Consider the following 15,679-nt stretch of genomic DNA (forward strand, 5'->3'; position numbering starts at 1 on the left):
AAACACAACAAAGTCAGACGGTGCATCGCTCGGTCATATTGAAATACTGCTCCTATTCAGCAAAGCAAGTCCACAGAACAGATATGTCACAGAGAAGCTCTTATTTATTATTAGTATTTTTTTCCATTCAGTGAAGTTAGCTCTGAAACACATTATAAATTCACCACAGGGCACAAGGGCACAAACACATGATGGTCACAACTTGCTACACATATTTTACATCCTCTTTAGACAGGAAGTTAATTAGGCAACTTGAATTGGTAAAACACATTGCTGCCACATTGTTGCTCTTTGATCATCACGCATGCTGATTGAAGCATGTCTGAAACAGATGATGGCTGGTTGTTATGAGGCTCAAAGCCCCAGGATCCATTTGCAGTGCTGGCATCTCAAGCACCGCATGTTCATCCTCTGAAGAAGGTGAGACAATCCATTAAGTGAAAGGCATAAACACTCAACTCTGGGAACCTGATTGTTGGCGCTGTCCCCCATCCAGCCCATCTGACTGCAGCGGACTGTGGGTTTTATACAAGACAATTCAAGTCCTAAGATGGAACATTGAGAAAGAGAAGACAAAGGGAAATAAGACCGTAAGGCAATTTGCATATCATAACACAGCAGCAGAACTTTTAATAGAAGAGCTCACAGATGTAAGAGGCAGAGCACTTTGAGGCGAGTTGCCTCCGAGTATGAATTATCATGCATTGTTGGTATAAATTCACCTGCAAGAAATAGCAAAAGTCCATTAATTTTAAACTAACCACATTATCTGTATCATCAAATTGTTAAATTTTAGAATTGCAATTCCGCTCATGACATGTTCGTCATATGTAACCTAGTCTTATTCTTTGACTGGGGAAACGTTCACATTTAGAACAATGATATTCATATCTCTGATCGACCACATCAATTGGGATGAAAGGTTTGTTGCTAAAAATGTTTGCACAATGTCATTAAAATGTAACATTGAATCTAAAACACCACAAGCATCAACTTGAACAAAAGCAGTTGAATGAGCAGATCTACTAAAAATGCAATATTGATCCAGTAATCAATAAGTATTGAGTCGCTGTTGCCAGTGACAGTTTCAGTCCTTTACAAACCGAGTAATGAACACCTCATGGGGTCTGTTATTATAATCATTAGGGATTTCATATTTACTTTAAGCCACCTTGTGTAAAATTCAGTTGAGCCAGCGTGTTAGCCAACCATAACATGAGGAACAGAATGCAACTCAACTCTTGTTTCAGGAAGGTATTAACATCCCTTTAGATGTATAACATATTAGTATGACAGCATCAGAGCAGCTCAACTGGTATTTTTTTGGAGAAATATTTGTTCCAAGACCGCAGCACTGAAACAAACTTTGCTGGGTCAAGGCATAAAACTATTTAATGGTCACCAACTTTTTTTCTTGCACATCAAAGCAGAGCTCCAATAGTGATGTATGTGCGCTTTGATATATATGCCCCCCCCCCCCCCCCCCCCTGTAATGTACCAGAGTTTGCACACCAGTGAGAGCAGGAGGACGCTGAGTGAAACAGTCCTGCTTGAGACACATTTAGTTGTTAATAGCTCTCAACAACCTCTTTTTTTTTTAACACTGACTGTCACATTGCTTTGTCATTGACTCCCATGGAGATAGACGCTGTTAGAATATTAGTGAATGGTGTACACTGAATACACCGGCTGAGATCTTATACACCTTATATGTATAATGAACCCATGAAAGGGGTTTCCAGTACATCATGAACGTTTAAATGTAAATTGTGTGACCCTTCTGTACGTTATAAACCCGCTCCGCAGAACAAAGTGACCAAAATAAAAAGCCAGAGTGATTTTCTGTAGTCTTTTATTTCATCCACCGTGATATGTTTTTACATGGCTGCAGTGGTGGAACAGGTGGAGAAAGGTACCTGGGAAGAAGAAGAAGAAGAAGAAGAAGAAGAAGAAGAAGAAGAAGAAGAAGAAGAAGAAGAAGAAGAAGAAGAAGAAGAAGAAGAAGCCTGCTCTGTCTGAGCACTCTACCTGATCAGATCGTGGCAGTCTCCCTGTGTACTCTGCAGACTCTGCTGTTTTCCTAATCTCAACATTCAGCAAAGTCAAGAACCTTGACACTCACTGCTTTTTCACAGAGACGGCTCTGAAACCGGCTGCTATTCATCTGCAGTGCTTTAAACTCAGACCTGCAGCTGGCACATTTTAAAGAAGTGCACTATCAGCGTCTCCCACAGCAAAACACTGTTGCATGTTTTGTCTTGTCCAAAGAAGCGAGAATGGAAATGTTTTTTTTCTTCTTTTTCCATGTGAGACACTTTCACTGACTGTTGAATTGTACTAATAGAATCTTAGTAGTAAAACGTCACTATGGAGCGTGTTACTCAGCCTTAGCGTCACCTCAGTTTCAGTCTGATAGGGAACAGGAAATGAGCCGACAATCTTCTACTTACTCTTGAAGTTTGTGAAAATGACCTTACATGGAGACACGAAAACTTAAGCAAATGGGTTCTGCATTGTCTCTCAGCTGTGTTTTAACTGCACAGGAAAGAACAACACTGCAGGAAAAGGATGCCGCCCCAGAGTGAGTTGCAGAAGAGCAAATCAGACAAATACTGTTTGATTTGACTGTTGGATAATTATTTGCTGGATACATGCAAACACTTTAAATGATGCATGTCATACAGATGTAGAATATGAGGTATGATACTTTTATGATCAGAGGTTTACGAGTAAATTATTCCCCTTTAATTTGCACCCACTAACTTGTGTCTTCTTCTTCTTTACTTGTGTATTGTCCCTGTCAATTCAATTAAAACGTTTCTGCCAAATGAACATCGAGAATGTTTTGTGTAGGATCCCGACCGACAAGGGCACACATTGTAGACAGACAGGGGTGTTAATTATTCCAGAAATTAAATAAGCCATCTAAAATTGTGAATACATTTGAAAAAAATGCAATGCAGATTATTTAAATCAACTGACTTGTTGCAGGCATTATCGGTTTTGTTCTGTATTAGCCGTACAAATGACTAGTTTCTGCTTTCCAAATGGAAACAATAACAGAGAATCTGAATTTTATTCATGTTATAGATAAACACAACATGACAGAAGACGGAGATGCTCAGGGACGGTCTTTGTCTCTTTCCTTAAGCTCCACAGAAAACTGTCATCAAGCTGCTGCTCTTCTGTGTCTTCCTTGTTTAACCCGCAGAAACTGGTGTGTGTTCGTCAGCTCTCAGCTCACCGGGTTTTCCTCACGCAGACGGGAGGCGGATCGGAACAATGCTCTGCAGACGCTTTGCCCCACTGAGTCAACTTGTGGATTCGCTGTGTGGATTCTCTCTGGTTCACACAGCACCGTGCACTCTAATAACTCCTTAGCTCTTGGAGATATCTTAATGAGAATTTGAGATGTCCACATCTGTATTCCCGCAAAAACAAAACGTTAAACAGAAGAATTCCAGGAGCAGATTTTGAAATATTAATATCTAGATATAATTTTGATGTGCAGATTAGTTGGAAGCTGTTTGTTCCTTTCATGTGTAATATTTTTTTCTACATCACCGGCCTCATCAAAGTGACCAAAACTCTTGCAGATTTACACATTTCTTTCCCTCCTTTCTCACTCCTCTTCCATCAAGTCCAGCATCCCTCCACCCCCTGCTGGTGCCTCTTTCTAACCCAATGAGGCCCCCTACAGGTGCAAGCTCACTGATGCTGAACTGAGCAGGTGCATGAAGATGGGAGCCTTTTATTTTGTCATTTGACCCATTTTGCAGTGCTTTGCATAAACTTCTTCTCGCATGAGGAGATGCTGGTGCTCAGGCACTTTGCAGCCTGGGAAGTAAGTCTACCTAACGTGCGGGACGTGATATGCATGTGAATAATAGAAGTGAGTGGATGCTAGATATGATTAGAAATATTTTGTTTTGTTTTTAAAGAAAGCCATCAGACACCACTGATCTTCTGTTTCACTGTGTTACTAGGAGCTCCACGAGGATATTTGTTGTCACTTTTTGTTAGGTATAATACCTTTTTTTAAATAAAAAATGAATTAATAACTGTGATGAGATTTGCAGTTTTTTATATGTAACTGGGGATATTTGAATCAAAGTCTTTGTTGTGAAGGAAACAGATTGAGCTGAGACTTTCCCTGGAAAAACTCACTTCTGCTCTATTGTTCACTTTCAGTGAAGTGAATTAATCTGCACCATATTTGTCCATTTGTCCCCCTATCCTATTGCGCCACACTGTGGAGTAACCCAGCCACTCTCTCTCTCTCTCTCTCTCTCTCTCTCTCTCTCTCTCTCTCTCTCTCTCTCTCTCTCTCTCTCTCTCTCTCTCTCTCTCTCTCTCTTTATCTCTCTCTGTCTTTAAGTTTGAGATGGAACCAGCGCTCATTGCCTGTGGACTGTTTAAGTTGAGTCTAGTCTGTTTTCGAGAGCGATATGATTATGCTCTTAAGATCAATAACAATGTCATAAACCGCAATCACGCACTTAAAAACACAGTGAAGTTTGCTGGGACGTCTGTTCATTAAAAAGAAGAAAACCACGTTGATTTCAGCAGTCGTAGTGTAATTTTGTGCTGGAATGAGAAGCAGTTGGACTGTCAGACGTGTGCAGGTAAACGCTGCATGACGCCAACTGAAGACCTCTGCTTCCATCTTGTGGCAGCTTGGCGCAACGCCTCCTCGCCCTGCCTCCCCGCCCCCCTCCATCGCTCCCTCTCTCTTTAATATCGGCACTGTGGCGAATCTAATCTGGATCTCCTTTAAGGCAATAAAACCCAGATAGCTTCCTTTAAATGAAAAGCACCGCTTATTACAGCTTTGAAATCCTCGTTTATTTGGCGATGTGCATGATAGAAAAGTGATTCATGTCGAGGTTCAAATGGGCAGGATGACGAAGATCCATGGTGTCCCAAGTGCATATTTCCTCAAGTATTGTATTCCAAGGTATATAATAGTGTTATCCACGCAGGTTGAACTATGCTGCACGCCAAGATGCTTGTTTTAACGTCGCCTGCTTTATCCCTTCAAGCAGCCAAAAGCAATTTCCGATAAATCTGACCCTGTTGCTGAGCTGCTAGAGGGGTGGTGTAATTTTCTGGTGCGTTAATGACACAAAAAAACACACCACGGCTGCAAAGCGAATATTGTTCGCCGTAAAAATGCATCTTGGAGGCTGTTACACGGCTGATGTTTTTTAAAGTATTATTATTTTGCTTCGGTTTGGGGTACAACACAAAGCGTCGCTGGATGCAAAATGTTTGTGGGGATTTAACTAAATATCTGTTTAAATCTGGGGACAAACAGGCTTTAGATTTAGTGGCTTGGTAAAGAAATATTGAAAATACATAATAAAATACTAAAAAAATATCAAAATAGAAAGGCACAATGCAATATAATAGTAAGAATTATAGGGGCTATTTTCACATGTTAATTTCTAATCTTTCCAACGGAAGTAAATCTTGGCGCATTAGTCCACTAAACACCTGCCGGTTTGTGTTCCCCTGGAAAAAAAAAAACATCTGCATTCTGCAGCATCACTTCCAGATCATCAGATTCAAAATACAATTAGAATGCAAATGGAAGTTTCAGCATTTACTTCTTACACTGATCAATCTTAGTATTTGCATATTTATGCTACTGTTACCACGAAACGCTTATTGTTATGATATACACAACTTAGAGTAAAATCCAAGGGAGCCCGACCTTTAATTGGCGCTGAGTGTCCACAGCAGCTCAGTTATACATCTCAAGCCGACATAAAAAAAAAACGGAATCTTATGGGGGCAAATTGTGTGAAATATATTTCCAAGAGTCTATTTTGGAAAGCAGGCCTACGAATACCAGCGGGACTCATAGCAAATAAGGAAGAACACTGTCTGGTGTTAAAATAGTTTTTTTTTCCGCTAAGAGGAGCGACTTTTTAGCACAGACAATAAGCAGCCTTTCACTCTGGAGGACGGGGGAGAGAGGGGAAAGAGAAATGAGAGGGCTGTTGTTGGCATAGCTCTATCAAGGAAGAAGGACTCCCTGTTATCTGTGAATGGGGCTTCTTCTTTTTTTTTTACCAGAATAGATATAGCACGAATTTTTAATTCGTTTTTCTTTGAGAGACAACAATGCTTTATTTGAAAGCTTGAGACAATTTGGGGTTTGTGAGAGACCCTTTTCTCCTTGTCCGAGCCCAGCTGCCCATATGGGATACAACGTGTGCAGCAAAAGATCACAATGGCACCAAGTGACAGGCAGGACAAAAAGCCCAAGGATACATCTCCCTGACTCTGAACAGCACCAAGAAACTCTGTCAGTCTCTCTATCTGCACTGTCTGCAGCAGCCACACTGCTGCTGCTCGTTAACATGCACGCCTCTGACATCCTGCAAAACCAGGCCTGGGCTTTTGTCTCGGTGTTGTGTCGTGTACTGTATTATGCAATGATAGAGTCACAAAACTGCCTCAGCACAGGGGCAAGGTCTTGAGGGGCAAGGAGCCACACAAAGGTCTGCATTTTTCTTTTACTCGTGAGGGGTTTAAATGTCCGTGTTAAGACTAGTCCCTTGTGTTAAGTTTTATTTTAAAGAAGCCTGATTATCAGCTAAAGTTCCCTATTATCAAGTAACCGACACAATCCTTTATCAAAACCTTTTGCAATTCACTTCATCATGTCCGTCTCATAGCTCATTTCTCCTCACATTTCACAATAACTGTGGCATAAATCGATAATTGGCACGCTCGAAGCACCGCTATGTATTTCATGTCCACCCACAAAATGTACCAGGAACCCCCCCCCCCCCCCCCCCAAAAAAAAAAAAAAACCCACAAGCAAACAGCTGATTTATTTGACCTACAGGCTCAACCAGTGGTGAAACACAAAACCTTTCTGTCGGGGACAAATTGAGTCTGTGTCGCCCACAAAAGCAGTAGCCCCTTGAGACTCAATTCTGTAAATAATTAGCAAATCTGCCCAATTTGGCTGTTTGTTCAGTGATGATAGGGGCGACTCTAACATCTGTTGAGGGTGGGTTTTTTTTGTTTTTTTTTCTTCGTCCCGGGACAAACACGATGCATAGATTTTTCTACCAGGTTATCATATTTACCCAAGATATTGACTGGAGTCTGATAATCCGCAGTGCGCTACACGGATCACTGGGGAGCCATTTGTGCTCCTTTTGGTTCCACTTTAAAGAGTATGGTGGCTAACAGAGCAACGTGGAGTCTAATGTGGAATATCGTTGCTAACCTGGTCTATGCTCGTATGAAACGTTGGCTTTATTAGGCGGTTAAAGCCCCTCTGAGCCGAGCGTATTTTAGTTGACCGTTGGCCGCGGTTAAACAAAGAAGACTGGTGACTCATTGATTATTCCTGCTCTATTTGCAGTTTAGCGCTTAACAAGATAACAAAACATTTATTGCATTAAACGATTCCCCCCCCCCCCCCCCCCCCTCCACACACACACAGTCTACCACTTTGCACCCAAGGCCGGGAGTGGTTGGGGATGCTGACAAAAAGGAGAGCTTTTGACTCAAAAGCTTCTTATGTGGAGAAGCCCTCTTATATTAAGTGAGTGGATTTCGGTCCCATTTCACAAGTGACTTTAGGCTCTTTATTAGTGAGGTGTTCGGATTCAGAGAAAAATATTCTCCGGATTAAATTTGCCTAAAAGGAGAAGACTGAAGTGCGCTGGAGATTCATTCCCAGAGTCAAGCTCCTTTCTGCGCCACAATATAGTGTTTAGCACCTCGCCTTCCATTGTGATGTCTATAGCGATGTCTTTTCAGAGATGATCACATCGATTACGACACTTGTATAAACCAAACCCTCATTTGAGAAACACAGCATTTTATTTTAAAGTCCTTATAAAAAAAGTGGGATATTTAGCCATCTCCGCGCGGCTACACCGTTATTTACATATGTGATCTGACGCGGCAGTCATAACGTTTTGCCAAAAAAAAAAAACACTCCCTCGTTGTTTTTGAAATGTGTAGCCTAAAATAAAGAGGCCGATCTTCAGCTGTACGCTCCCGAAAGCCTTCGAGCTTGCAAACATATGCCACAAAATATTTACAGGAAATAAAAACAAAAGGAAAATAGCTGCAAAGTTGCCAGTGTTTATTCATGGCCATAAATATTTTTTCGGTCCATAAAAGAAGCAAGAAATAAAAATTTCTATAATTATAAAGTGGTTCGTACGTGCTGATAATAACACGAAGGGACAAAAGAAGAAAAAAAAAGAGGAAAACATCTCTACAACCAACACACAACATACTTTACAAAAAATTCACAAGAAGAGCATTGACATTCTTAATAAAATCTATAAGGGAGAGGTTCGGACCCAGTTCTCTTAACGAAAACATGTAAACACGGCGCACACATGAGCCCCGAATAAAAATGGTAGTATATATATGAGTCAAGCTGCAAAAATGAAAAGTCTTTTTGTTTTTTGTGTTTTATTTTTTTTCTTTGCTTTGTGGTGAAACCCCCTATCGTGCCTCCAAGCCAAGTCTCTATAATTTCTCTCACCAAGTCCACTGTTGCGTTTGCACCAAGTGATGTGCTGGGAACTGTGGCGCCGCGGCGCTGTACTGCGCGTTATACTGCATGTGTTGGAGTGACTGGGCACTATAAGCCGAGAAGGGGATCCCGGCCTGAAAAGTGGCCGCCAAGTCCTGAGCTTTAAGAGTGTGACAAGGCTTTCCATCCCTGACTAAGACGGGCACGGCCACCCGCCTGGGAGAAGGGAGATGGGTCACTTCCATACCTTTCTCGGCCCGGGCTCTCTTCATCTTATACCGGTGGTTCTGGAACCAGATCTTCACTTGGGTCGGGGTGAGGCGGATCAGGCTGGCCAGGTGCTCCCTCTCCGGGGCGGACAGGTACCTCTGCTGCCTGAAACGGCGCTCCAGCTCGTAGGTCTGCGCCTTGGAAAACAACACCCTCCTTTTCCGCTTCTTGCCGGAGTCGCTGCCGCCGCTGCTGGAAGTTTCCTTGTCGTTGTCCGGCGATTCGTCGTCCGCGGACGGCTCCGGGGACTTGGCCGAGTCCTGAGAGCTGGCGGATAGACCGTGCACTGCGGCAAGAAACGGGAGAAACACTGTCAAAATGTTATGTCTTAAAGTTTCCAGGGGACATTTTTCATCAAAAGCACAATAATCAATCAATCAAAACTTAGGATGCAAATTGATAGTGCTGCTGCGTAATAAGAACAATAACCTGTTAGTGATCGAGCACTTGTCAAAACAGGATTACAAAGAGATATGCAACGCTTCTTAAGACATAAACGCGGAATAACAAAACACCGGGGCATTTTGGCCAATTTGACGTCTTTGGTGTAATTTTGAAGTGGAAAGCACACAAAAAAAAGAGATTCTTCAGCCCAAATCTCGACAAGCAGAGCGAGTCAGTGAAGCATTAAAAGGTGGCATTGTCTGCTCGTAAATCCCCACAGAATGCACGTCTTATATTTCACACCGTGCTTATACTCGGAATAACTTACAGCCCCCTTGTTTGTTTGTTTTTTCTTCCACGGTGTTTTATCGATCAAATTCTTACAACACAAGGTGCGTTGAGCCTAAACACTGCATGCATTTGTTGAGCCCGTAAACGCCTCAAGACGAGCGCAGCAGTGCACGGTGCATAAAAGATGAATGCTGCACGCCACCCAAGGGCGTCGTTAGGGTGGAATAGGAGGCTGCATGCCATCAATTATGGCTTAATGTAACCGCATAGCTTGGAAATATCACAGAAGTCATTATTAAACAAGATCAGCAAACATTCTTAGACTCTACTTACATGAATACTGAATACTGTCCGTAGTAGCAAGCCATCGTGTGTAAGGGTTTTCACTACTGTCATAAAAGGGGTTCTTTAAAGGCAGATTTTGAACGTTTTCTAGAGGACTTTGCACCAAAACTCCAGTGTTTTTCGTCGTGGACGTGGTCTCCGATCCCTCCGTGTCTTCCTCCGCTCCGGTGATAGATCCGTCTTCGTCATTTGTGTCAGGAAGGTCCAAAATGTCCTTTACAGAAAAGCCCGTCTTTGTGTTGGTCAACGACATATTCTGGTGGGGGGGGAAATATGCAGGGAAAAGTTGCTGCACCAGCTTTTCGGACAATCCGCTGTTTAGAAAGAAAGAAGAAAAAAAAGAAGAAGAGGCGACGTTTCAGGAAAAAATAGGATGAGTAAGAGTCGCTCTACGCTGAAGTACAGTCAGAGCAGCCACTGTGGATAACCATTGCCTGAGCAAGTAGCAGTGGATTCAGTGTAAGTCCAGGAAGAATGCCAAAGTGGCTGAAGTGCTATGTGTGGCTCATGGATACTGTGCTACTGCTGGGTGCTAGAGTGAAATAAGCCATTACCTTGTCCGATCAGTCCATATAAGGTTGGTCTCAACACATGAACCTGCAGTGAAAAAGCATTAAAACACGCGAAAGGTTGGCCACGTGTGGGCGGGTCTTAGGAGTCAAGTGGATGAAGACAGTGTTTGCAGATGTGAAATTGTGGGTTTTGGGGAGATCCGAGCCTCTACCATTGGTGCTTCAGAGCATGATGAGTGGTATAACGTGTCAATTAATTACAAAGACGGGGAGGGCCTTTTTTACACCCTATTTACATACAAAGAACCTCAAAGTAGCTTTATGCTCACAATACTTAAAAAGCCCGTTTTAACAAATTGCTCTCACTGAAGCTGTTGCCTTTTACTTTCATCACAAAAACAGTCATGTATTTAAAACAAAAAAATACATTTTGGGTCATTTTTTCATTTATTTTTTTTTTTTTCAGCGATGGGAACCACGAGGAAGAGCGGCTATTGTTCAAATATTCGGGGGGTAATTTATGTAAACCTTTTGTGTCAATATTTTTGCCAGGGCTTAAGGACAAGAGGCTGTGTTGAAACTGAAGCAGGACTCTGTTTGTTTGAAAACGCTAAGCAGGTATTTAAGACAGTAGGCCTATCCAAATGTGATGCTGATAATGAGGACTATACAGCCAACAATAACAATACCAGTACTAATTATACCATCAATAATAATAACATATAATAATAATTAATATTATTATTATTATATTAAACGGTGTCTAATAGCAGGACACTGCAGGCTTATAATTAGAAAAAAAACAATAGGCCTAAAACAGTGTTTTATTAGTTTAGCCTCTGCATATTAATGCATACTGTATCATGCAATCATACAATTAAAAAAATATTCGTCTTTTCCTCAATAAATCTCCTCAGTTTCATCATGGCAGCGCATCCTAATATTTGTTTTCTGCGTGTGTGGAGCCCCCTCTAAAGTGCTCAATCTTGCTCTTTCTGTGGAAATCCGAGTACCATTGTTGCTTACTTTATTTTCCTCCCCTTCAAGACTTTCCCTTTCGTTCTCCTCCCTCTGCCTCCTATCCAGTATGTGATGTGGGTGACAATGTTTCACGTTTTTTAGCAAGTCCTCTGCGCATCCTGGGTGGTCGGACCCGGGCAAACACAAATACAAACCGATTGCTAAGCTGCAGACAATGGGGGAAATGTAGACAAATGTCCGGCTCCTGTTGGAAGCTTTTGTCCGGCCGCAGTTTTTGCATTTATTTCAGGGGCGAAATAATAGATGATTGACGCCCCGTGCACAATGCTTCCTAACTGTTTGGAATAAATCTGAGGTTGTTCCTAGTTGTCATGGCATTCAACTGCTTTCAATGGACTATCTCTTCATTCAATTCCTTGATCGCTCCACAATATTAAGGAAAGTCCTTCATCTCAGCACACACACACACACACACACACACACACACACACACACACACACACACACACACACACATACACACATACACACATACGCACACATACATGCATAGTAGTCTTTTGCCTTCTTGATGGAACATCAGGAAATACTGTCTTTTAGTTACACAGATTGTTAAAATCAGATTGAATTAATTGATTGTAGCACTTGATAAAATACATTTTAAATGTATTATTATATGGTTGTTATTATTATTATTATTATGATTGTCATGACTATTATGACTATTTTTATTATTATTATGGTTTCCCATTATTATTAGTACATTAATAGTATTAAATTGATACAATTAAATTGAAATAATTTGAAATTTGATGCACAATCACTATTACTGGCTTTATATAATGAATAGTCTTTCTAAGGTTTTTGGTCCTCACAGTAGTGCACCTGACATTCAGGCCCTGAGGTAAATATTTCACCAGACTGGCAGAATTAATCACAAGTCTCAACATCCCACAAAGGCTCTATTGAGCTGAACGGGCTATGTGGACAAACTGGAGCAGCGCCTGAGCCTCTATACGGGAGAGAGAGGTTACTGACCTGATCCACCAAGTAATGCTGCTCAGCTAAATCCGACTTGTGAGGGGGACATCCAGCCCGCAGCAGACACACGGAGAGCTTTACGCACCACGGAGGAATGGCCCGGGCTGTAGCCTCCATCCACATCTCATCAGGAAACTCACTTGGCCCACGCAGGACATTATTTCACTGAGACTTATTTAGCGCCTCAAAAGTGTGTGGAGCTAAATCAGGGTGTGTTAGAGCATGCGGGCTTATCACCCGAGCCATTCTGCTTCGCTGTGGCTGCGTGTGGCACAGTGACAAGGGGGAAGTCACAGTAGGTTTGGTGACGGCGCATGGGAGCACACTGGGCTGCAGACTGTGGCCAGTTGCTGGGGATGCACTATTTGATCAATTGAGCCGAGGGTTTCGGCAAGAAGAGGTAAATGTGCACAGGCTAAGTGGACGTACTCCACTTGGAGAGCCTATCGCTCTGTGTTTACCTGTTTACTTTCACAGGTAGTTCAAACAGGCCGCCTGCCTTTTCACTCTGACGCTGGCCAGTGTTGTGCAGAGCGGGACGAGTTAACGGGACCGACACCGGAAAATGTTTACAGTCCTGTAAATCTGCTCAGGAGGTGTTCAGGCTGCAATTATGTACAATTATTCCAAATTAATTTAGTGTAACAATAAATGCCAGATTTTGAGCCTCTTCTTTTTTTTTACAGGATGGTTGTATCATTATTATAATAATAATAATTATTAACAATATTGATATTGCAAATGCTATTATTGTTATTGTCATTATAGATGTAGTTCAGTTTTCCACTATATTTATCATTGTCACTACCACTTTTATTGGTGTTGTCGTGGTAATTATTAGGTCGTAAAAATGAAGTATCCCGTTTTTAACAAACTTAAAGAGTTGAAACATTGTTGCAAATTTGTTTCCACTGCTTTTCCCTCTCCGTGGGTAAATCATCCTCAGCTAGGACTGTGTGTCTGCTGCGGATTGTGTGTGTGTGTGTGTGTGTGTGTGTGTGTGTGTGTGTGTGTGTGTTGGGGGTATTAAACCAGACAGAAGATGGAGTAAAGAAGGGCCTCTGAGCTGCAGATGCATCAGGATTTAAAGGACAATACGGGGCGCAGGGCTGGGGCTTCCCATCGCCCGCTTATTTAAGTTCAGCTGACACTAAATCTTCAGATCTGACTCCAAAAACATACATTATAATATAATTTATCATCTGACTTCGTGCGTAAAACTGTATGTGAATAGCATGCGCAATACTAACCTTTTTATGTGCTCATTGCTGCTATAATTATGCTATCACCAGTTTCACCAGTGCTCCCATTTTAATATTATAAGCAACAGAGCTGACTGGCTCATTATTAAAGCTTGTTACATTTTCCCCCTGATCCCAGCTTTGTAATCAAACGTACAGCAGAATGGACTCATCCAAAAACAATTAATTTTTCGGATGAACCCCAAAAAACGGGCCCCGTCTGATTAATTATAATTCCCTCCTAAAAATTCATGCCCACGATTGTTCCCAAATAAGTGAAGAAAGAGCTTTTTATATTCTTGATTAAATAAATCTTTCGATTGAATGCACAAATAAGAATGCCGCAGGAGAATCCATAATAACGTTGATCATTCCCTCCTTTTAATCGCTGAATTTCAGCGTGTTTGGGCGCCTCAGGCAGGGAGTTAGTCTTTGATAAAGGTAACCCCTTCTGCCTCAGGGTGCCCATGATAAATGTACGGAGTGACAACACCGATTTTCTCCCTCTATGATTAAAAGCCTATATATATGATATGCAGGTAACGCGGGTCCGGTTTATTTATTATGGGGGCTAAGCCATGGCCCGAGGAGACTTGGCTTCAGGGTAGAAATCATTTTGGAGCCCGTTTGGTTATTTTTTTTCTTCTTACAAAAATCCAGCCACCTTTCCCTCCCGGGCAAAAGTCTTTATTCGTCTCCTTTCCTCTAATGATTAAACATGTCACGGCGAGATTATAGCTGTGCGCCCATGGCCCGAGGAGATGCCTTCATTTGTTAAACCACCAGTTTATTTGTAACGGTGAATTTCATGCCACGCTGTGCCATTCGCCGTAATCTTTTTCTGTGTAAGACGAATTGCTAAAAAGGGGTTTATTATTTTTTAATCACTTCCCATTCCAGTATCGCACTGACATTGGCAGGAAGAAGGGAGAAATGGCTCGACTTTTCCAGATGAATTAAAAAGGGGACAACTGTTATTTGTTGTATTGTGAGGGACATTTGTATGAATAAATAAACAAATTAATAAATCATCCTCTCCAGGAGAACCTGATCCACTGACACAAGTACAGACAACTTGTCCTCCTTGTTAGACAGTCTGTGTGTGAGTGCAGTAATAACATTAACAGCTGTTGACATCTGTAGAGCTCTAGCGGTCTCTACCGGCAAATTTGGGAAACAACAGGGGGTGCTTATTGTGTGCACCCAATTAGACAACTTATATTAGCCAATACGAACATATGCAGACACGTTATGATGTAAGGAATATAAAGTACGTTTAATACTTCCCATGTAGGCAAACACACTCATCCATGTCCACCCTACATTAAGATACACAGATGTTCCTCAGTAAATCAGGTAGGCTGGTGTAACCTCGTGAGTGCACCATTCGTGGAAGCTGTGTATTACCTATATTTTTTAATTTGGTTGACTGCTGAAGAAGCCATGTGAATCTTCTCATATCTGATTTTTTTTGGTTAAACATAGTTTACAATTCTTCTATTCCAAACAATTCTCCTGATTGAGCTCGGACATGAGGGCGCAGGCCACGCTCACATGTGCAGTCTCAACGATAATGTCCACCACGTGAGTGCGTAATGATCACCAACTACAGTAGGCTAACAAAAACACAAAAAACGCACAGACTCACACTCTGAAAAAGCATGAAACACAATCCAAACGATCAGGATTGTCTACACTCAATGACTAAGATGCGTGCTGATGCGCATGAAATAGCACCAAAAGAAAGTAAGCAGCCTCTATTAGGCTGTAAAAACTGAAAATAAATACTGTATGCAAACGGAGTGGAGCATCCAGTGCGCTTACCTAGACTGGAGGGGGGCTGAATGTGTTGCCAGCGTTAAGACAGCGCGCAGAGTTAATGAAATATCTCCAAATGGGAGTCAGGAGTGCGTGCAGAGATAAGCCTGATGTGGTTTATATACCCAGAAAGCAAGTGCTTCTCTTCTCATATTGTCCAAGAGCGTTTGCATAGCTGGCCAAGTGGCTCTGCTGTTGCTGACTGGCTAACATTGCATGGTGTTTGTTTTCCCCTTGCTATGACGTGAGACAAAATATTGGCCATATGTTCATCG

The 15,679-nt window shown here is 41.9% G+C and overlaps 1 protein-coding gene across 7 annotated transcripts; it reads right to left on the bottom strand.

Annotated features, from left to right (window-relative positions):
* Positions 1-212: 212 nt before the first annotated feature.
* Positions 213-15,479, bottom strand: nkx2.2a (NK2 homeobox 2a). Of its 7 annotated transcripts, none has more exons than XM_068721733.1 (3): positions 9,800-10,419; positions 8,769-9,101; positions 213-545 (listed from the first exon to the last, which is right to left on the bottom strand). In XM_068721733.1, exons 1-3 carry the CDS (start codon positions 10,062-10,064, stop codon positions 355-357), a joined length of 789 nt encoding a protein of 262 aa, XP_068577834.1. In that variant the 5' UTR covers positions 10,065-10,419; the 3' UTR covers positions 213-354. The 7 variants fall into 7 exon arrangements, with proteins under 7 accessions (XP_068577834.1, XP_068577835.1, XP_068577831.1 ...); XM_068721734.1 differs by lacking the exon at positions 213-545 and adding an exon at positions 15,411-15,479 and having other exon boundaries at positions 8,106-9,077; positions 9,800-10,125; XM_068721730.1 differs by lacking the exon at positions 213-545 and adding an exon at positions 15,411-15,479 and having other exon boundaries at positions 8,106-9,101; positions 9,800-10,125.
* Between the last annotated feature and the right edge of the window lie 200 nt (positions 15,480-15,679).

The sequence above is a fragment of the Cebidichthys violaceus genome, unplaced genomic scaffold (assembly GCF_023349555.1).
Source record: "Cebidichthys violaceus isolate CVI_PGR_0920_01 unplaced genomic scaffold, fCebVio1.0.p SCAF_28, whole genome shotgun sequence".
NCBI lineage: Eukaryota > Metazoa > Chordata > Actinopteri > Perciformes > Stichaeidae > Cebidichthys > Cebidichthys violaceus.